This window comes from Lolium perenne, chromosome 5 (assembly GCF_019359855.2).
Source record: "Lolium perenne isolate Kyuss_39 chromosome 5, Kyuss_2.0, whole genome shotgun sequence".
NCBI lineage: Eukaryota > Viridiplantae > Streptophyta > Magnoliopsida > Poales > Poaceae > Lolium > Lolium perenne.
In genome coordinates this window covers 16,506,370-16,521,500 of record NC_067248.2, presented here as the reverse complement: position 1 = coordinate 16,521,500, position 15,131 = coordinate 16,506,370, and the positions used below count along the sequence as shown (strand labels likewise).

Below are 15,131 nucleotides of genomic sequence, written 5' to 3'. Positions count from 1 at the left end.
CTTGTTTGGTGTTTATTTCATAGCTCATATTACAGTGGAGTGCCTGTCTGACAAAAACAAGATTTACTATCAATCTCTGCTTTCTAGGAGTACGCAAACAAGAAATGTAGAAAGGCAAAGGCATATATTTTGTTCAGTAATTTGTATGAACGAAGCAGGCTCGCTATAGCTGATGAGAAGAGTCGACGCGCCACACATCAACAGTAAAAATAACACGGTTTTACAACCAAAATTGTTTGGGAAGTAAACTCCCCTCTAAACATACTATGATTGGTACACTCAACCAGAGAATGACATGGATAAAACACATTAAGTAAAGACCAAAAAACATCAGGCTTCCAACTCAGCAGGGATCACTGAGTTGTAGTGCTCGCCTAGACCATAGGCATGCCTGTGGTAGGAAAGCCTGATGCTAGGGTCACCTCCTGCTTCCAGCTTCTTGTTGTACTCTTTGCCCATCTCTACATCTGGAAATGAGCCCGAGTAGACCACGATGTGCTTCTTTAGGCAGTGTGTGAGAGCACCGAGCTCAAGTTGCCCGCCCCAAGCAGCGGTGGATTCGATCTCCTCACAGTAGCTCTCGAAGCTCTCGGAAGGATCTGGTCCAGCCTCAGCTTTGCCCTCTGAAAGGAAAAATGGAAGGAAATCTGCCGCATGCTCTCTCATGTACTTGGCTGTCATTTGCCGTAGCTCCTGGTGACTGTACTGTGTAGTGCCTTTGGAATGGAGCGACAGCTGGTTCTCAATAGCACGGTACAAGCAGTGGCCATCTGGCTTTATCTCATGAATGGTCAGCCCCAAGGGCTCGAGCCTCTTTTCAAGTTTCTCGTCTTCTACCATGCGATCACTCACGAGATTGGTTTGTTCTTCTTGAATTCGCTGCTCGCGAGCAGCTTCCTCCTTTGCCTTCTTCTCTCGCCGTCGTGCAGCCTTCCCAGGCTGCTTTGCGGAATCTGCATTGCTGGAGACAGAAACACCAGCTATAGCCTTCACTAAGGTGTCAAGGTTCCCCTTCTGAGAGCTGCCTTCAGCCTTGTACCCAAAAGAAGCAAGCTCTGCAGCATGCTTCGCCTCCAATTCAGCTGAGAGGCGTGATATCTCTTCCTCCACCTGCTTTTTCTTCGCCTTCTGCTCAGCTTTGCTGCCTTTGGCAGCTGCTTTCTTGAGGTTTGTTTCCTTATCCTGGAGTTTGGATTTCTCTTTCCTGTTTTCATATGTAAAAAAAGGACCTTTTATTAACCACGTGACACAAAAAGACATATAATTGAAGGATGATAGATGAGCTACACAAAGGAATGAAGCATAACCGTTTAGCTCCTAATCTTAATGGGTTTCACATCACCTTCTATAGAAGGCATGCATATGATACATTGGCGTATAATGCTGAACCAATCAATTGGGAGTAGAGTGATTTGCCAGCAACTATCTAGACCCTGCAGGACTACAGAAGTATAACCCACAGAAGCTCTCTCAAGTAGTATGTTGCATTTAATATCAAGCATGTTGTCACACTGACATGTGGCACCAAACTACGGTGTCACTCATCTGTAACAATCACCTGCTCTGTGATAAAACCTCACCGTAACTGACTCTTCATATGAATTTCTGTTCAGTAATCTAAGAGGAATTACAAGCATCTAAGTAAAGGAAGCATGTGGTCTCTACTTCCCCAGATAATATTCAGAAAACCAGAAAAAGGTAATGCAGAAACATTATTAGGATATAATCACATTCCTTTTACATAGCTGCCATGGTTAGAGGAGCCTGTGGTATCTACTTCCCTAGATAATTCAATGTAACACTAGTCTGAAAACTAGAAAATGGTAATGCAGAAACAGTATTAAGATACACAATCAAATTCCTAAGTTAACTGTCAGATGGTAAAGGAAAACATGTTGTATCTACTTCCCTAATCCATTAATCCGATGTGACACTAACTTGTCAGACTAGAAAAGGTTAATGTGGGATAAACACTGTTGAGAAATAATCACGATTAGTTAGCTATGTAGCAGAGATGGCAAAGGGAAGCATGTGGTATCTACTTCACTACATAATTTAATGCAACACTAATCGGAAAACCATAAAAAGGCGATCATATTCGTAGAAACGCCGTTGTGATATAATCACAATTCTCAGTTAATACTCCCCAGCTAATTCAATGCGGACAGTAATGACAAAAAGGTACTGCAGAAACACCCGTTGAGATAGTATTATCAGTCCCTAGCTACACAGTATGTGGAACTTGTGGACTTGCTTGATGAAAACGGCATCTTCCTCCACTATTCTCAATCCACAGACTAACTAGGACGACGAATCTAACAAACCTGTCCAGATCATGAACTAAAACACACACAATCTTTGTTTCCGACGGTCACAACCTTTAGTGACAAGAGAAATTTCACCACTACAAGCACAAGCGTTGCCGACGCAGCCTCCTAATTCCTAAATCAACAAGAGCGGGACATGTCCCGCGGGCACAATCCAACGAGCAGGCTTATTATTATGCGCCAAATCCACGAGGACAAGGATACGGAGGCTAACCTGTGCCTGGACATGACCTCCTCGAGCGTCTCCGGCGCCGGCTGCTCCGGCGCGGCGGCGGGGGCGGCGGCGGCTAGGGTTTCTTCCATCGGGCTGGCACGGGGCTAGGGCGAAGGGAGGCGCGTACGGGTGGGTGGATTGGTGGATGGGAGGACGACCGCGAGTAAGAGGTCCTTGGCTAGCAGGCGGCCTTCGGTGGGAGGCGGCGGGTTTTGGCGGCGGCGCGACGCTCCGGCGGGGAGGGCCAAGCTGCCAAGGTTCGGTTTTTAGGACAGGAGCCTGGACTCCGAACGAAACACGATATGGGACACAAATATGCTACGGCGCGCTCGTGCGCGGCTGAAACCTAACTAATGCTCATGTTCATCTTTTTCCATTCCTGAGAACACCGTCCCTGCTACCTCCATTTATTATTCTCTCCAAAATAAGTGTTGGTAATTTAGTAGAAAGTTTGCAATAAATTAGTATAAAATCTCTGTTAATTATTATAGAACAGAGGGAGTAGGGTATTACGTACTTTGAGAAAAAAATTAGCCATTAATTGGATCAACAAAATATGAGATATATCCACAAAAATTATATTCAAAAGAAGTTTTCAACTGTATAATTTTTATGATCTATACCTTATATTTTGTTGACTAAATTAATTGTTAAAGTTGTTTCTCGAAGTGTGTAATACTCTAATAAACCGGGATGGAAGGAGTGGTAGCTTTATTGATCATCTGACAATAATAACATCGTTTATAAGCTTTTTCCGATTAAAAAAAACACGATGACTCGTCGACTCGAATGCAATCAAATTGCTTGGAAAACAAACATCTTAAGCTGCTATGTTAGTCATTCTTGGACCATGGCAAACACCGGTATTCTGATTGCTCTCGCCATCTCGAGAAAAACCGTAAAAACTCGTTGTGGCCACATTTCATTGAAGGTCATGGCATGAGTATGGTTGACTCATTTCTACATCAGACTTTAAAATTAAACTCCGTTTGCACGGATAAAATTAGCTAATGCTGAACACATGCTTCATCGTGAACGCTTCGACTATCACTCCATTAAGGCGATTCTAAGGTTGACCACTCATTTCGTCCATATTTGTGTTTTATGGATAGAGCCAACCTACTACAAGGTCTATTTTGGTCCATTTTCGTAATTAAATAGGGCTGGTTTGGGTCCGAACTGATAGAAATGTTTGTCCTCCCCCTCCCTTGTCCTCTAGTGTCCCGCAAGTTGGATACCCATGTCACTCCACCTTCTCTCCCAATTCTGAATACCACATCTCCCTCATCATTGTTGTCACGCCGTTGCCTCTATCTTTCTTACCAAATTTTTTCTTTTGAAGCTAACCTGTGGATAGTGATTTTTTTATTAATTTTCAAATAAGTTATGTACAAAAAGAAGTTGCTTGAGGGAAGCACCAAAAAGCTAGCTAAAAGGCATCAAGCCCAAAGAAAAAGAAAAGAAAGAAACTAGAAGATCTAGCAAAATCTCTCTACCCATGATTGCATTCCTCTAGAAGAGCTAGCTCATCATTGAACTTCTTTCGGCATCTATAGTAGAATTCCCTTAAATGAGATCATTCCTGGTTGTCCAAATCGACCAGGCAGTCAACATAATCATCTCCATGAAGAATGCCTCATGCAAAGCTGTCTAGAGATTATCCAAAATGCTTTGAAGATGAGTCTGACGCTGAGTAGAAGAAGTCTAGGTAGGGCAAAGGTATTGCCAGCATATTTTACTACCCAATTATGCGACCCCACTGCATCGCTGCTAGCAAAAGGAGTTCGGGCCTCTTTGACGGTGTTGTTTACACGTCGTGCCACAGGTGGAGGAGCTCGGGGCCTACAGCCAACACCGTTGTCACCGCCGCGAATTCACCTGAGTCCATGCCATCACCGAATCGGGTCAAGCTCGATGGCTCTGCTCCCGGATCCAGTCAAGATAGCTTGTCTTCGTCAACGCTAGACTCGTCAAGACCCACCAACTGTGTTGCACACAACTTATTCAGTTGATTACCCAGCCAAGTTGTGAGGCACAAATTTATCACACATTATCACCGATAATTAGCTGGTGATGTATATGTGAGTGTTCTTCCATTTTTTTCATGTATGCATATATCATGGTCGATAGCTCCGACGAGTTTTTCTACAATTATTTCATCAATACATTGTCTGACCACTCGTTCAATTATGATAGTAGTGATGTTTTGATGGACGCGGATGTGCTCATCCATGACCGAAAGGAAAAAAAACACCTCCAAAATATTCAATGGCTCGGTAAAGGAACATGCGGGGGCGTTGAATAGTAATAGAGAGATTGACCATTTCCAACTCTACAATGACTACTTCAAGCATAAGAGGCCGCTATACCCTTTGCATGTTTTATAGCGACGCTTCCGAATATCAATGCATGTGTTCATGTGTATTTTGGAGAGAGTGAGGGCTCATAATGATTGCTTCCAATTGAAGATAGATGTCGTTGGTAAGATTAACTTAGCAGGACAATGTAGGTGACATGTTGGAGAGTGCATATGCATATTTGAGCCTATGGCATAACAATATCTCTGAATTTGGCACTCTTTTTGGGCATGGCAGCTCACAATAACAATAATGTACTTGAACGCTCTCCAGTGTTCACTAGATGTGGGTGATTGTATCTAACTATCGTTAGTGGTCTTCTACGAAGAGAACGTCCTCTTCCTAAGATAACAAAAAATCCACCTTTGCTAGACAACAAGAGAGTGCTACGAAGGATGGCGCACGAGCATTTGGTGTGCTACTACAAACTCGTTGGGCAGTTGTTAGACACATTGCTAGAACATGAAAGGTCTAAACAATGTGGGATGTGATAACTTCTTGTGTGTGATCACTTTCAGAGCTAGTTGATTGAGCACGTGGGATTGACCATGTTTCATGAGTTTATGTACACCATACAATTCGCTTAGACAACTCATATTCAACTTCAAGAAGATTTGGTTGAGCAGTTTCGCAAAAAAAAAAGATTTGGTTGAGCATATATGAATTCACCAAATAAATCGATAGCTATCCAATCTTCGTTTCAATATTTATTCAAATAATAGGATTTCCAATTTAAATTTATTTGCTTGTGTAAACTACGTTGTTTAAATGTATGTGATTCTGTGGATTATTTGGGTTATCGTGTAATTTTTTACGTATAATTTATAGCCCATGGAAATGGCCGAAATGTTGAAAATATAAAGAAAGAAAGAAGTTGAAATTCTCTTATTACAACTCTGACAACGCTGGAACAGAGTGGAGAGCGGAAGCGGCCGGCGAACCCGCCGGAGTCTCGGAGCCAAAGCGAGGTGAGCTCCGCTTCCGCCGCCCCCTCAAATCAAGCCTTCTTCCTCCTCGTTCTCCCGCCCCATGCGCAGCAGCCGCCTCCCGTAGCTCCCCGCTCTCTCTCCCGTAGCTCCCCGTGCCTGCATTCTCACGAAAACCCTAGGAATCGAGTAGCCTCTTGAACCCCCAATCCGCCCTTGCCTTGCGCCGGTCAATTTGGACAGAGTTTTAGGGTTAGGGCAGGCCGCTGCGCAAATTCAAGGGACGAGTGGCCACGGCTGGGTGAGGTTGGAGGAGGCGGCCGCATCTGGACTGGTGTGCCATTCGCGGCGGTGGTAGCGATGGCGTGGTAGGAGGCGTCCCAGTGACCCAGTCCCATCGGGGTCGAAAGGTAGTGTTCAGAGCAATGGCGGGGTACAAAATCATGCTCAGATAGATGTGCTTGGAGATGCAGGGAAGGGGGCTGGAGCTACTGATGCTACTGAAGGCTTGCAAAAGATGTGCTTACCGTGCTGGAGCACTGCTAAAGATTGCAGAGCTAAAAGTAGCAGAAAACCAGATGAGGGGGACACTGATCAGCAAGTTACAGGTGTAGTGACAGTGATGGCTGATAAAATTGATGGGTCTCAGCTTAGAGAAGGTTTCAACAGGCAGTTCCCTTGGGGAGCAGATTGGAAGATTTCAGGTTTTGGGAGCAATATGTTTCTGGCTAGCTTCCTGTCAAGATTCAAGCTTGAGGGAATGAGTGCATTTGATTGTTTTGGATTGAGAGGGAGTTCTGCACTTGTTAAGGTCACATAATGGTCACCAGCATCCACAGCTAAATTCAAAGTTTACACTGTCTTGGTCAGGGTTCTTGGGGTGCCTGAAACTTTGCTTGACAAGGAAGGATTTGATGAGTTTGGGTCCATGCTGGGGACTGTACAAGATGTTGATATGGCTGCATACAAAGAAAATAACCTGATTAAAGTTTTAGTTGGGGTTAGAGATCCCACTAAGATACCCAAGGTCTCACAGTTAGGGATGGCACCCGCAGGGTATGGGTACGGGTAGAGCCATCCCATACCCGTACCCGTCACCTTCAATCTTACCCGTCACCCGTACCCATACCCGCGAATGGGTACAAGTTTTTCCCATACCCGTCACCCGGCAGGGTAAATGGGTACCCGCGGGTAAAAAATACCCGCGCTTACAACGTAAAGTTGTTCAAAAAAATATGAAATGAGGTAAAGTGATCATAAATAGTGGTCTAATCCTCACTAACCTACCAGCGATTGTCAGATCAGAAAGTGTGAGGTTCAACCAAGCAATGTGAAGGCGTGGTTAGGGGAAAATTAAGTAGTTCAAAACATTACGGCGCCCACTTGTCAAATTTATATGGGTAAATGGGTACGCGGGTATGGGTTGTACAATCCCATACCCATATCCGCTCTACCCGATGGGTATGATATTTTCCCGTTTACAAACCCATGGGTAATATTGTGTCCCATACCCGTATTTCTATTGGGTTTTTACCCGGCGGGTACGCGGGTCATGGGTATCCATTGCCATCCCTACTCACAGTTGACTGACTATCCCTTTATATATGATATCAGGTTTGAGCTGGAGCAGATAGTGGAACATGGAGGACCAATTGTTGATGGGAATATTGCTGCTGGGATGAGGGAGACTGAAAATTATAATGGGACAGTGGGAATGGATGAAGAAGTTCCTTCAAGTCAAGCTGAGCTGGAACAGCGGATGGAGAGAGAACTAAGGGACTGAATGCAACTGTAGCAGGCAGCTGGTTCTTGTTCTAATGCTGAGAAGTTTCAAGATCCTCATCAGATAGTTGGTGGGGCCAAGATTGCTTGCACTGTAATGGAAAATGCTATAGCATCGAAACTGGTTCTTATGATGATAAAGCTTCTGACACAAAAGGGAGTTTTCATACAACTGCATGTACTGATGGATCTTGGTGAAGATGCTGAAACTTATGCTAGGTAATGTTGCTTAAGAAAAGGATGAAGTCACGTAGTTTGCAGGTGTTTTGGTCAGTGGGAGGTTTATCAGAACGGGCAGGAAACCATAGGGTGTTCTCCATTTCAGTCTGAATCTGGGGATTCAACTCTGTTGCCATGTCACCCCCTTGTATAATGTCCATTCAGAATGTTACTAGTTTGGTTATATGACTTTTGAGCCATTTGAATTATGCACTCTGCTGTATGACTTGCATCCTTGTAGCTGTCTATCCTCACCTGCAACTATTATAGCAGTAAAAACGAAGAAAGTAAACCTGATACATATTGTGCCTTTTATGCCTCAGTGAAACTCTGTTTTCTTGGCTACCTACTACCTTATTCCCTGTCGGATCGTTCATCGTCTGACAAGCTGCAACTGATACAATGATCTCATGACTTATGCATTGCAACTCTTCTTGTATGTACTTCAGGTGCAATGAAGGTGAAGGTTCTGCAGTGGCACGCGGTGGCTTCATGGACATGGGACGCGCAGGACGAGACGTGCGGCATATGCAGGATGGCGTTTGACGGCTGCTGCCCTGACTGCAAGTTCCCCGGGGACGACTGCCCGATCATCTGGGGCGCCTGCAACCACGCCTTCCACCTCCACTGCATTCTCAAGTGGGTGAATTCCCAGACGTCGACGCCCCTTTGCCCCATGTGCCGCAGGGAGTGGCAGTTCAAGGGCTAAGGGCCGGCATGGATCTCAAACTATGCAGAAAACTGAAACTGACGTGTTGCTGAGGAATGTAGTTACTTTCTGGTAACCAGGCCAGGCGGGCGGCATTTTGTAAGCAAAACTTCCCAGTTGATGGCCGGGCAAATGCAGTGATAAATTTGCATGGTCTAAGCAGCAGCCTGACAAAGATTGTGTCAATTTTTTCTTGTCGCTGATGTTTACCTTGAGATAGATGGTTTCCCTGTGGCAGCCAAGTCATAGATGATTGACAAGAAACATTCTTTATTATTCAGTCTCATGGTCTATGGACCAGGCTTACCTACCGACCCCTGTCATAATTCATCTGTCCTGTGTGCCCTCTTGGCTCCCAATTAAGCCATCTCTGCCTCCTCTGCAATTGCGAGTTTCCCCGTCTCCCTCCCTCCATGGCCTCCACTGCTCCTCGGGAGGACATTGTGATGGAGGACGAGGAGCAACGCCCACCCCTGGCGCGGGCTCTCCTCCACCGCAGCGCCACCAACAACATCTCTCAGGTGGCCATGGTCGGCTCCAAAGCATGCCCCATCGAGAGCCTGGACTACGAGTAAGCAATCTCTACTTCCTTCCATTACTTGCCAGTACTCAAGATCCTCATGTCATGTTCTGTCCTCTGGTTCCAATTGCCTTATCCTTTTGCTCCACTTGGACATTTACATGTCTCCAGTTATGACACCCACACATCCTCATATTCTGTTTTTGGGATTTGTTCAGGATTATAGAGAATGATCTCTTCGATCAGAACTGGAGGACGAGAGCCAAAGCTGACCAGGTCCGGTACGTGGTCCTGAAATGGACCTTCTGCTTCGCCATCGGGATCCTCACCGGCGTCGTCGGCTTCCTCATCAACCTCGCCGTCGAGAACGTCGCCGGTCTCAAGCACTCTGCCGTGTCCACCCTCATGGAATCCAGCAGGTGCTACCTACCTTCTTCGTGTTAGAAAAATACCCACTTGGTTCTTGGTTTTGCTCTATGTTTTTGTCTCCACTGACTTCTGTGTCCTAATCCCAAACATTCCACCAAAGTTTCATGTCAGAGATGTTCTTTCCTGTGCAGCTACTGGACAGCCTTCTTCGTGTTTGCCGGCACCAACCTGGCCCTGCTGCTGTTCGCGACGGCGATCACGGCGTCCATCTCGCCGGCGGCCGGAGGATCGGGGATCCCGGAGGTGAAGGCCTACCTCAACGGCGTGGACGCACCCAACATCTTCTCGCTCAAGACCCTCGCTGTCAAGGTGAGTCCACCTCCTCATCCAGCTCACCATCGCCTCTTCAATTCATTTCTTTTATTAAGGGGACCTCTTCAATTCCTGAGCGCACGATTGCCAGTTGCACACTAGACCTGATTTATCCGCAGCTAAATAAAAGGGCCATCATTAATAATTGAGGACTTGTATTATTTACATTTTGTTCAGATCGGTCCTCATCCGGATCGATTTGTCTTCTTATTGGGTGGGTAGATAATTCAGCGGATCAATCATTGGAGCTGCAACCTCGCGATCTTTATTTATCTTGCTGAAAGTGAAATGAAACAGAACATCTTTTGTTTGATTTTTGATACTACTACCTCCATCCCAAAGCTTAAGGTTTATTAAAAAAAAAATTCAAACCAAATAAAGTTTGAACAACTTTTAGGAAAAAATATATAAACAAATATAATAATTTGTAGATACCATATGAAACTATATTTCATTACCTATCTAATGACATTGATTTTGTATTTTGCATGTTAATGATTTTTGGTAAAACTTAGTCAAACTTGACATAGTTTGACTTTCTAAAAATAAATAATATAAGCCTAAAGTTTTGGGATGGAGGTAGTACCTAACTATGACCCAACCTTACGCCCTGGCTCGGGGGATGTTTCAGTAAACCGTAGGATGATTATTACACGGGAATACCATTCTAAGAGCATCTCCAACAGATGTATAATAGGGTACCCTGAATTTTTTTTGGGGCACCAAAGAGTAGGTTTTAGGGCATCAGAAAATTTCCTGCCATAGTAGATGATGTAAGATAAGACACTAGATTTTTTTTCTTATGCCCTGAACTAGTGCCATAAAATTTGGAAAGCAATTGAAACATGAGCTGGGGAGAGAGGGAGACGATTCTAACGATCGCCGGGCGCCGAGCAAGATTTTGGCCAGGGCGGAGGTTGTCAGAGGCTGAGAAAAGGCGGTGAGAGTGGGGCTGGGACTGGATGGGAGCGAGGGGAAGCGGCCAAATCTGGCAGCGCTGCCCTCACCGAGTGTCAATAGCTCGACAAGGACTCGCCGACGGTCGCATGGGGGTTTAAGGTCGTGGCGGCCGCTAATCGACGTGGGTTGGGTACGGCGGTGCTACGGCGACCATCTCAGTCAGCGGTGGGGCGAGGAACGGCTGGAATCCTTAGATTTGGGCATCGGCGTCCCAAGATTCGGCAGCGGTCGCGGGGTTACGACGGACGTCCCGAGTGGCGAGAATGAGCGGTGAGGTGATGGTGTGGAAGTTTCGGCCGACAGGGTCAGAGTGGCTGCGTGTGGTGGTGTGAACGGGCGGAATCGGTGTGGAGTTCAAGGGTTGGCAACACGGAAGTTTCACTTGACGGCGGGGTTCCCGCCAGTGTTTTTGGTTTTAGGGTAGCTACTAGAGGTGCCCAAAATGTCCCTCACTTGCAGCAGTTTTTACGGCATCATGTAAATTTTTTGGGCACAGGATAAAGATACATCATCTACTGGAGCACCGACTTTTTGGCACGAGACTTATTTTAAATCATCTGTTACAGGAGTATATGGCTCCTGTAATCAAATAACATCGTTTGTGTTTGACATTTTAGTTCGGAGAGAGTTCAATTTTGCAACACTTGTCTTTTATAGAATCTTTAACGCCATCGAGACTAAATCTTTAACGAACCAAGTTCATGCATCTATGGATAATGGATCAATACTCTGATAAACTCTGAACCGTGCAGGTCATCGGTAACATAGCCGCTGTTTCGTCATCGCTGCACGTCGGCAAGGCTGGGCCAATGGTGCACACGGGCGCATGCATTGCCGCCATCTTCGGCCAGGGCGGCTCACGCAAGTACGGCCTCACCTGGCGCTGGCTACGCTACTTCAAGAACGACCGGGACCGCCGTGACCTTGTGACCATCGGTGCCGGCGCCGGTGTCACCGCCGCATTTCGGGCGCCGGTCGGAGGCGTCCTGTTCGCTCTCGAATCCCTCTGCTCGTGGTAAGTAAAAGAGGTTCATTTCTTTCCAAAACATCGAATCAAAACAACTTGGGACCATGTGTTTATACTGAATGAACTGAATCAAGGTGGCGGAGCGCGCTGCTCTGGCGTTCGTTCTTCACGACGGCGGTGGTGGCGGTGGTGCTGCGGCTGTTCATCGATCTTTGTGGGACGGGGAGTTGCGGGATGTTCGGCAAGGGTGGGCTGGTCATGTACGACGTGAGCACCCTGTTCGACGACCTCATGACGTACCATCTCAAGGACATCCCCACTGTCATCCTCATCGGCGTCATCGGTGCCCTCCTCGGTGCCCTCTACAACTTCCTCATGAAGAATGTACTTCGCATCTACAACGTCATCAACGAGTATGCATGTGTTCAATTCAATCAATCGATGCTCTCTTAAGTTTCAGATGTAGCTTTTCCTTGCTAATTGTCACATTCGCTTCCCACGCGCGCAGGAGAGGGCGTGTGCACCAGCTGCTGCTGGCGGCAGCCGTGTCCATCCTGACGTCGTGCTGCCTGTTCGGCCTTCCCTGGTTCGCTCCATGCCGGCCCTGCCCCACGGAGCCGGGGGCGCCCAACGGCTCCTGCGGTTCCCTGAACCGGTTCCGGCAGTTCCACTGCCCACCAGACCACTACAACGACCTGGCCAGCCTCTTCCTCAACATCAACGACGACGCCATCCGCAACCTCTACACCACCGGCACCAACGACGTCTACCACCCAGGCTCCATGATCGCCTTCTTTATTGCCTCCTACATTTTCGGCATACTCAGCTACGGCGTCGTCGCACCATCGGGCCTCTTCGTCCCCATCATCCTCACTGGCGCCACCTACGGTCGCCTCGTAGCCATGCTGCTCGGGAACCACTCCGACCTGGACCATGGCCTCGTCGCCATTCTAGGCTCCGCGTCCTTCCTCGGCGGCACGCTCCGAATGACGGTGTCCGTGTGCGTCATCATCCTGGAGCTCACCAACAACCTGCTCCTCCTGCCGCTCATCATGCTGGTGCTGCTCATCTCCAAGACCGTCGCCGACTCCTTCAACTCCAGCATCTACGACCTCATCCTGCAGCTCAAGGGCCTGCCGCACCTCGACGGCCACGCCGAGCCCTACACGCGGCAGCTCGCCGTCGGGGATGTGGTGACCGGCCCGCTGCGCAGCTTCAACGGCGTGGAGAAGGTTGGCCACGTCATGCACATCCTCCGGACCACGAGGCACCATGCGTTCCCGGTCATCGACGAGCCGCCCTTCGCCACGGCGCCAGTGCTCTACGGGCTGGTGCTCAGGGCGCACCTGCTGGTTCTTCTGAAGAAGAGGGAGTTCCTGCCGGTGCAGGAGCGGTACCCAAAGGAATACAACATCGAGGCCAGGTTCGAGGCGCAGGACTTCGACAAGCGGGGATCCGGGAAGCAGGACACCATCGACGACGTGGAGCTGTCGGCAGAGGAGATGGAGATGTACGTCGACCTGCACCCATTCACCAACGCGTCGCCCTACACTGTCGTCGAAACCATGTCACTGGCCAAGGCTCTCATCCTCTTCCGGGAGGTCGGACTGCGCCACCTCCTCGTCGTGCCAAAGGCCTGCGATGTAAGTCACGTACTACTATACTTGTTCACTTGGAAATTGGGTTTACCACCGATCGATCGAGGATTGACCAGTAAGATAAAATTGCAGAGGTCACCGGTGGTTGGGATCCTGACGAGGCACGACTTCATGCCGGAGCACATCCTGGGGCTACACCCTGTTCTGCTCGGCAGCCGGTGGAAGCGGCTCCGGTGGCAAAAGGGCGCCGTCACCAAGTACTTCCGCTCGCTCATCGTCTCGCTCGCCAACACCGGCTGAAGCATGGACACATGTATATAGGTGCATTCTGGCTTGCAGAATGCTGGGTTGAGGATCATTTTTGCGCATTTGTGAAATAATACCCAAAGACAAAGTTTTTTTTTTTAGTTTCTATGTATATTTGGTACGGAAATGTGGTCTGTGTACATCAGCTGAATTTTCCATGTATTGTTCTTTGTGTACATTACGACAGGAGATCGAAGATATTCTTCTCGGAGTTCAATGATTGGAGGGTATACATATGTTCATGATTATATAGACTTGTGGTGGGTGAATGTTTCACCTCAGTGGGTCAGTTAGCCAGACCATGTAATTTATCTGTGTTCCTATTGATCCATTATGTTGGATGCTGTCCTTTTCTAGATGCTGAATAATTGGCGCTTTAGTCAATTGATCAGCTCGACTAGGACATAACCACTTGGCAGAATGCTGGGTTGAGGATCATTTTTGCGCATTTGTAAAATAATACCAAAAGACAGTTTTTTTTAGTTTACATGTACATATCTGGCAAGGAAATGTGGTGTGTGTACGTCAGCTGAATTTTTCATGTATTGTTCTTTGTGTAAATTACGGCAGAAGAATATATTCTTCTCGGAGCATGACGATATAGACTTGTAGTTGGTGAATGTGTCATCTCACTGGCTCGGTTAGCCAGACAATCTAATTTATCGGTCATCTGATTGCTCTATTGGATGTTGTCCCTTTTTCTAGAGGCTAAATCGTTGGCACTTTTATCATTCGATCAGCAAGACTAGGCTATTTGTCAGCGACCATGGCTCACCTTGCCAGCGCCCAGCGACGACAAGGATACCAAGGAGCTGGAGACGGATGGACCAAGAACAACAAGGCCCAAGAGAAGCCCAAAGGCCCCAAGATGGTTATCGGGCCTAGATGGGCTACCTGAGCTGTAATCCGTAGAGAGAAGATTATGAGTGCTATTTGTAACCCCTAAAAGAAGAGCGCTTTGGCTATCTTCTCCTAGTAAAAAAATGTATTTTCTCAACAAAAAAAGTGCTATTTGTACTGAGGTTACGCTAGTGTTATGACTTGGCTTGTAAGTGAAGAACTAGAAAAGGACGGTGGTTTCCCTAGGATGAACTGGATGTTAGAGAGGCGGGGTGGAACACAATTCAAGTAAATACCTTGCAGTGGCATACATTTACCAGAGCTTATATGTAAGGCACCATGGTATTAAATTATGTATGGAACCATTGTATTAAATTATGATGCTTTTCCATCTCTGCAAGCTCCCATTTTGGTTTCAAGTGTTAATACAAATAAATTTCAAAAATATTTGCAGACACCTTCACCAAAAATTAAGACACCATGCGGGGGTCTGAATTTGATGGAAAAGAACTTTTCTCCGAGTCCTTTTCAGCACTCCTATGAAAATATTGTTGCATATGGTGGCATTTCGGAGAGCTCGGCGATTGGGATTCGATCGGTGACCATTTACGTTGCACAACCTAATGCGGATCAGAGCAGTTGGAGAGGGCCATGCACCTAGCGTA

General features: G+C 47.0%; 3 protein-coding genes across 5 annotated transcripts; 2 read left to right on the top strand and 1 right to left on the bottom strand.

The window, feature by feature from the left end:
- Positions 1-170: 170 nt before the first annotated feature.
- Positions 171-2,832, bottom strand: LOC127298887 (OVARIAN TUMOR DOMAIN-containing deubiquitinating enzyme 5). The gene is made up of 2 exons (XM_051328751.2): positions 2,542-2,832; positions 171-1,204 (listed from the first exon to the last, which is right to left on the bottom strand). The coding sequence occupies exons 1-2, from the start codon at positions 2,628-2,630 to the stop codon at positions 331-333; spliced, it is 963 nt and encodes a 320-aa protein (XP_051184711.1). The 5' UTR covers positions 2,631-2,832; the 3' UTR covers positions 171-330.
- Positions 2,833-5,768: 2,936 nt separating this feature from the next.
- On the top strand, positions 5,769-8,679 carry LOC127298889 (anaphase-promoting complex subunit 11-like). 3 transcript variants are annotated; one of them, XM_051328754.1, is made up of 2 exons: positions 5,769-5,866; positions 8,275-8,679. In XM_051328754.1, the coding sequence occupies exon 2, from the start codon at positions 8,280-8,282 to the stop codon at positions 8,532-8,534; it is 255 nt and encodes an 84-aa protein (XP_051184714.1). In that variant the 5' UTR covers positions 5,769-5,866; positions 8,275-8,279; the 3' UTR covers positions 8,535-8,679. The 3 variants fall into 3 exon arrangements, with proteins under 3 accessions (XP_051184714.1, XP_051184713.1, XP_051184715.1); XM_051328753.1 differs by having other exon boundaries at positions 5,769-5,947; XM_051328755.2 differs by lacking the exon at positions 5,769-5,866 and adding an exon at positions 7,776-7,867.
- Positions 8,680-8,809: 130 nt separating this feature from the next.
- LOC127298888 (putative chloride channel-like protein CLC-g) lies at positions 8,810-13,876 on the top strand. The gene is made up of 7 exons (XM_051328752.2): positions 8,810-9,105; positions 9,273-9,473; positions 9,615-9,792; positions 11,508-11,770; positions 11,857-12,135; positions 12,231-13,365; positions 13,453-13,876. Exons 1-7 carry the CDS (start codon positions 8,948-8,950, stop codon positions 13,618-13,620), a joined length of 2,382 nt encoding a protein of 793 aa, XP_051184712.1. The 5' UTR covers positions 8,810-8,947; the 3' UTR covers positions 13,621-13,876.
- The last annotated feature ends 1,255 nt before the right edge of the window (positions 13,877-15,131 follow it).

What these genes read in the sequence shown, in the direction of transcription:
- LOC127298887 (XM_051328751.2), bottom strand. Translation starts at nt 2,630, where the DNA reads ATGGAAGAAACCCTAGCCGCCGCCGCCCCCGCCGCCGCGCCGGAGCAG. An exon ending in GAGGTCATGTCCAGGCACAG is followed by an intron (nt 1,205 to 2,541) that starts GTTAGCCTCCGT and finishes ATATGAAAACAG; the next exon opens with GAAAGAGAAATCCAAACTCC.
- LOC127298888 (XM_051328752.2), top strand. Translation starts at nt 8,948, where the DNA reads ATGGCCTCCACTGCTCCTCGGGAGGACATTGTGATGGAGGACGAGGAG. An exon ending in TCAAGACCCTCGCTGTCAAG is followed by an intron (nt 9,793 to 11,507) that starts GTGAGTCCACCT and finishes TGAACCGTGCAG; the next exon opens with GTCATCGGTAACATAGCCGC. An exon ending in TCGTGCCAAAGGCCTGCGAT is followed by an intron (nt 13,366 to 13,452) that starts GTAAGTCACGTA and finishes ATAAAATTGCAG; the next exon opens with AGGTCACCGGTGGTTGGGAT.
- LOC127298889 (XM_051328754.1), top strand. Translation starts at nt 8,280, where the DNA reads ATGAAGGTGAAGGTTCTGCAGTGGCACGCGGTGGCTTCATGGACATGG.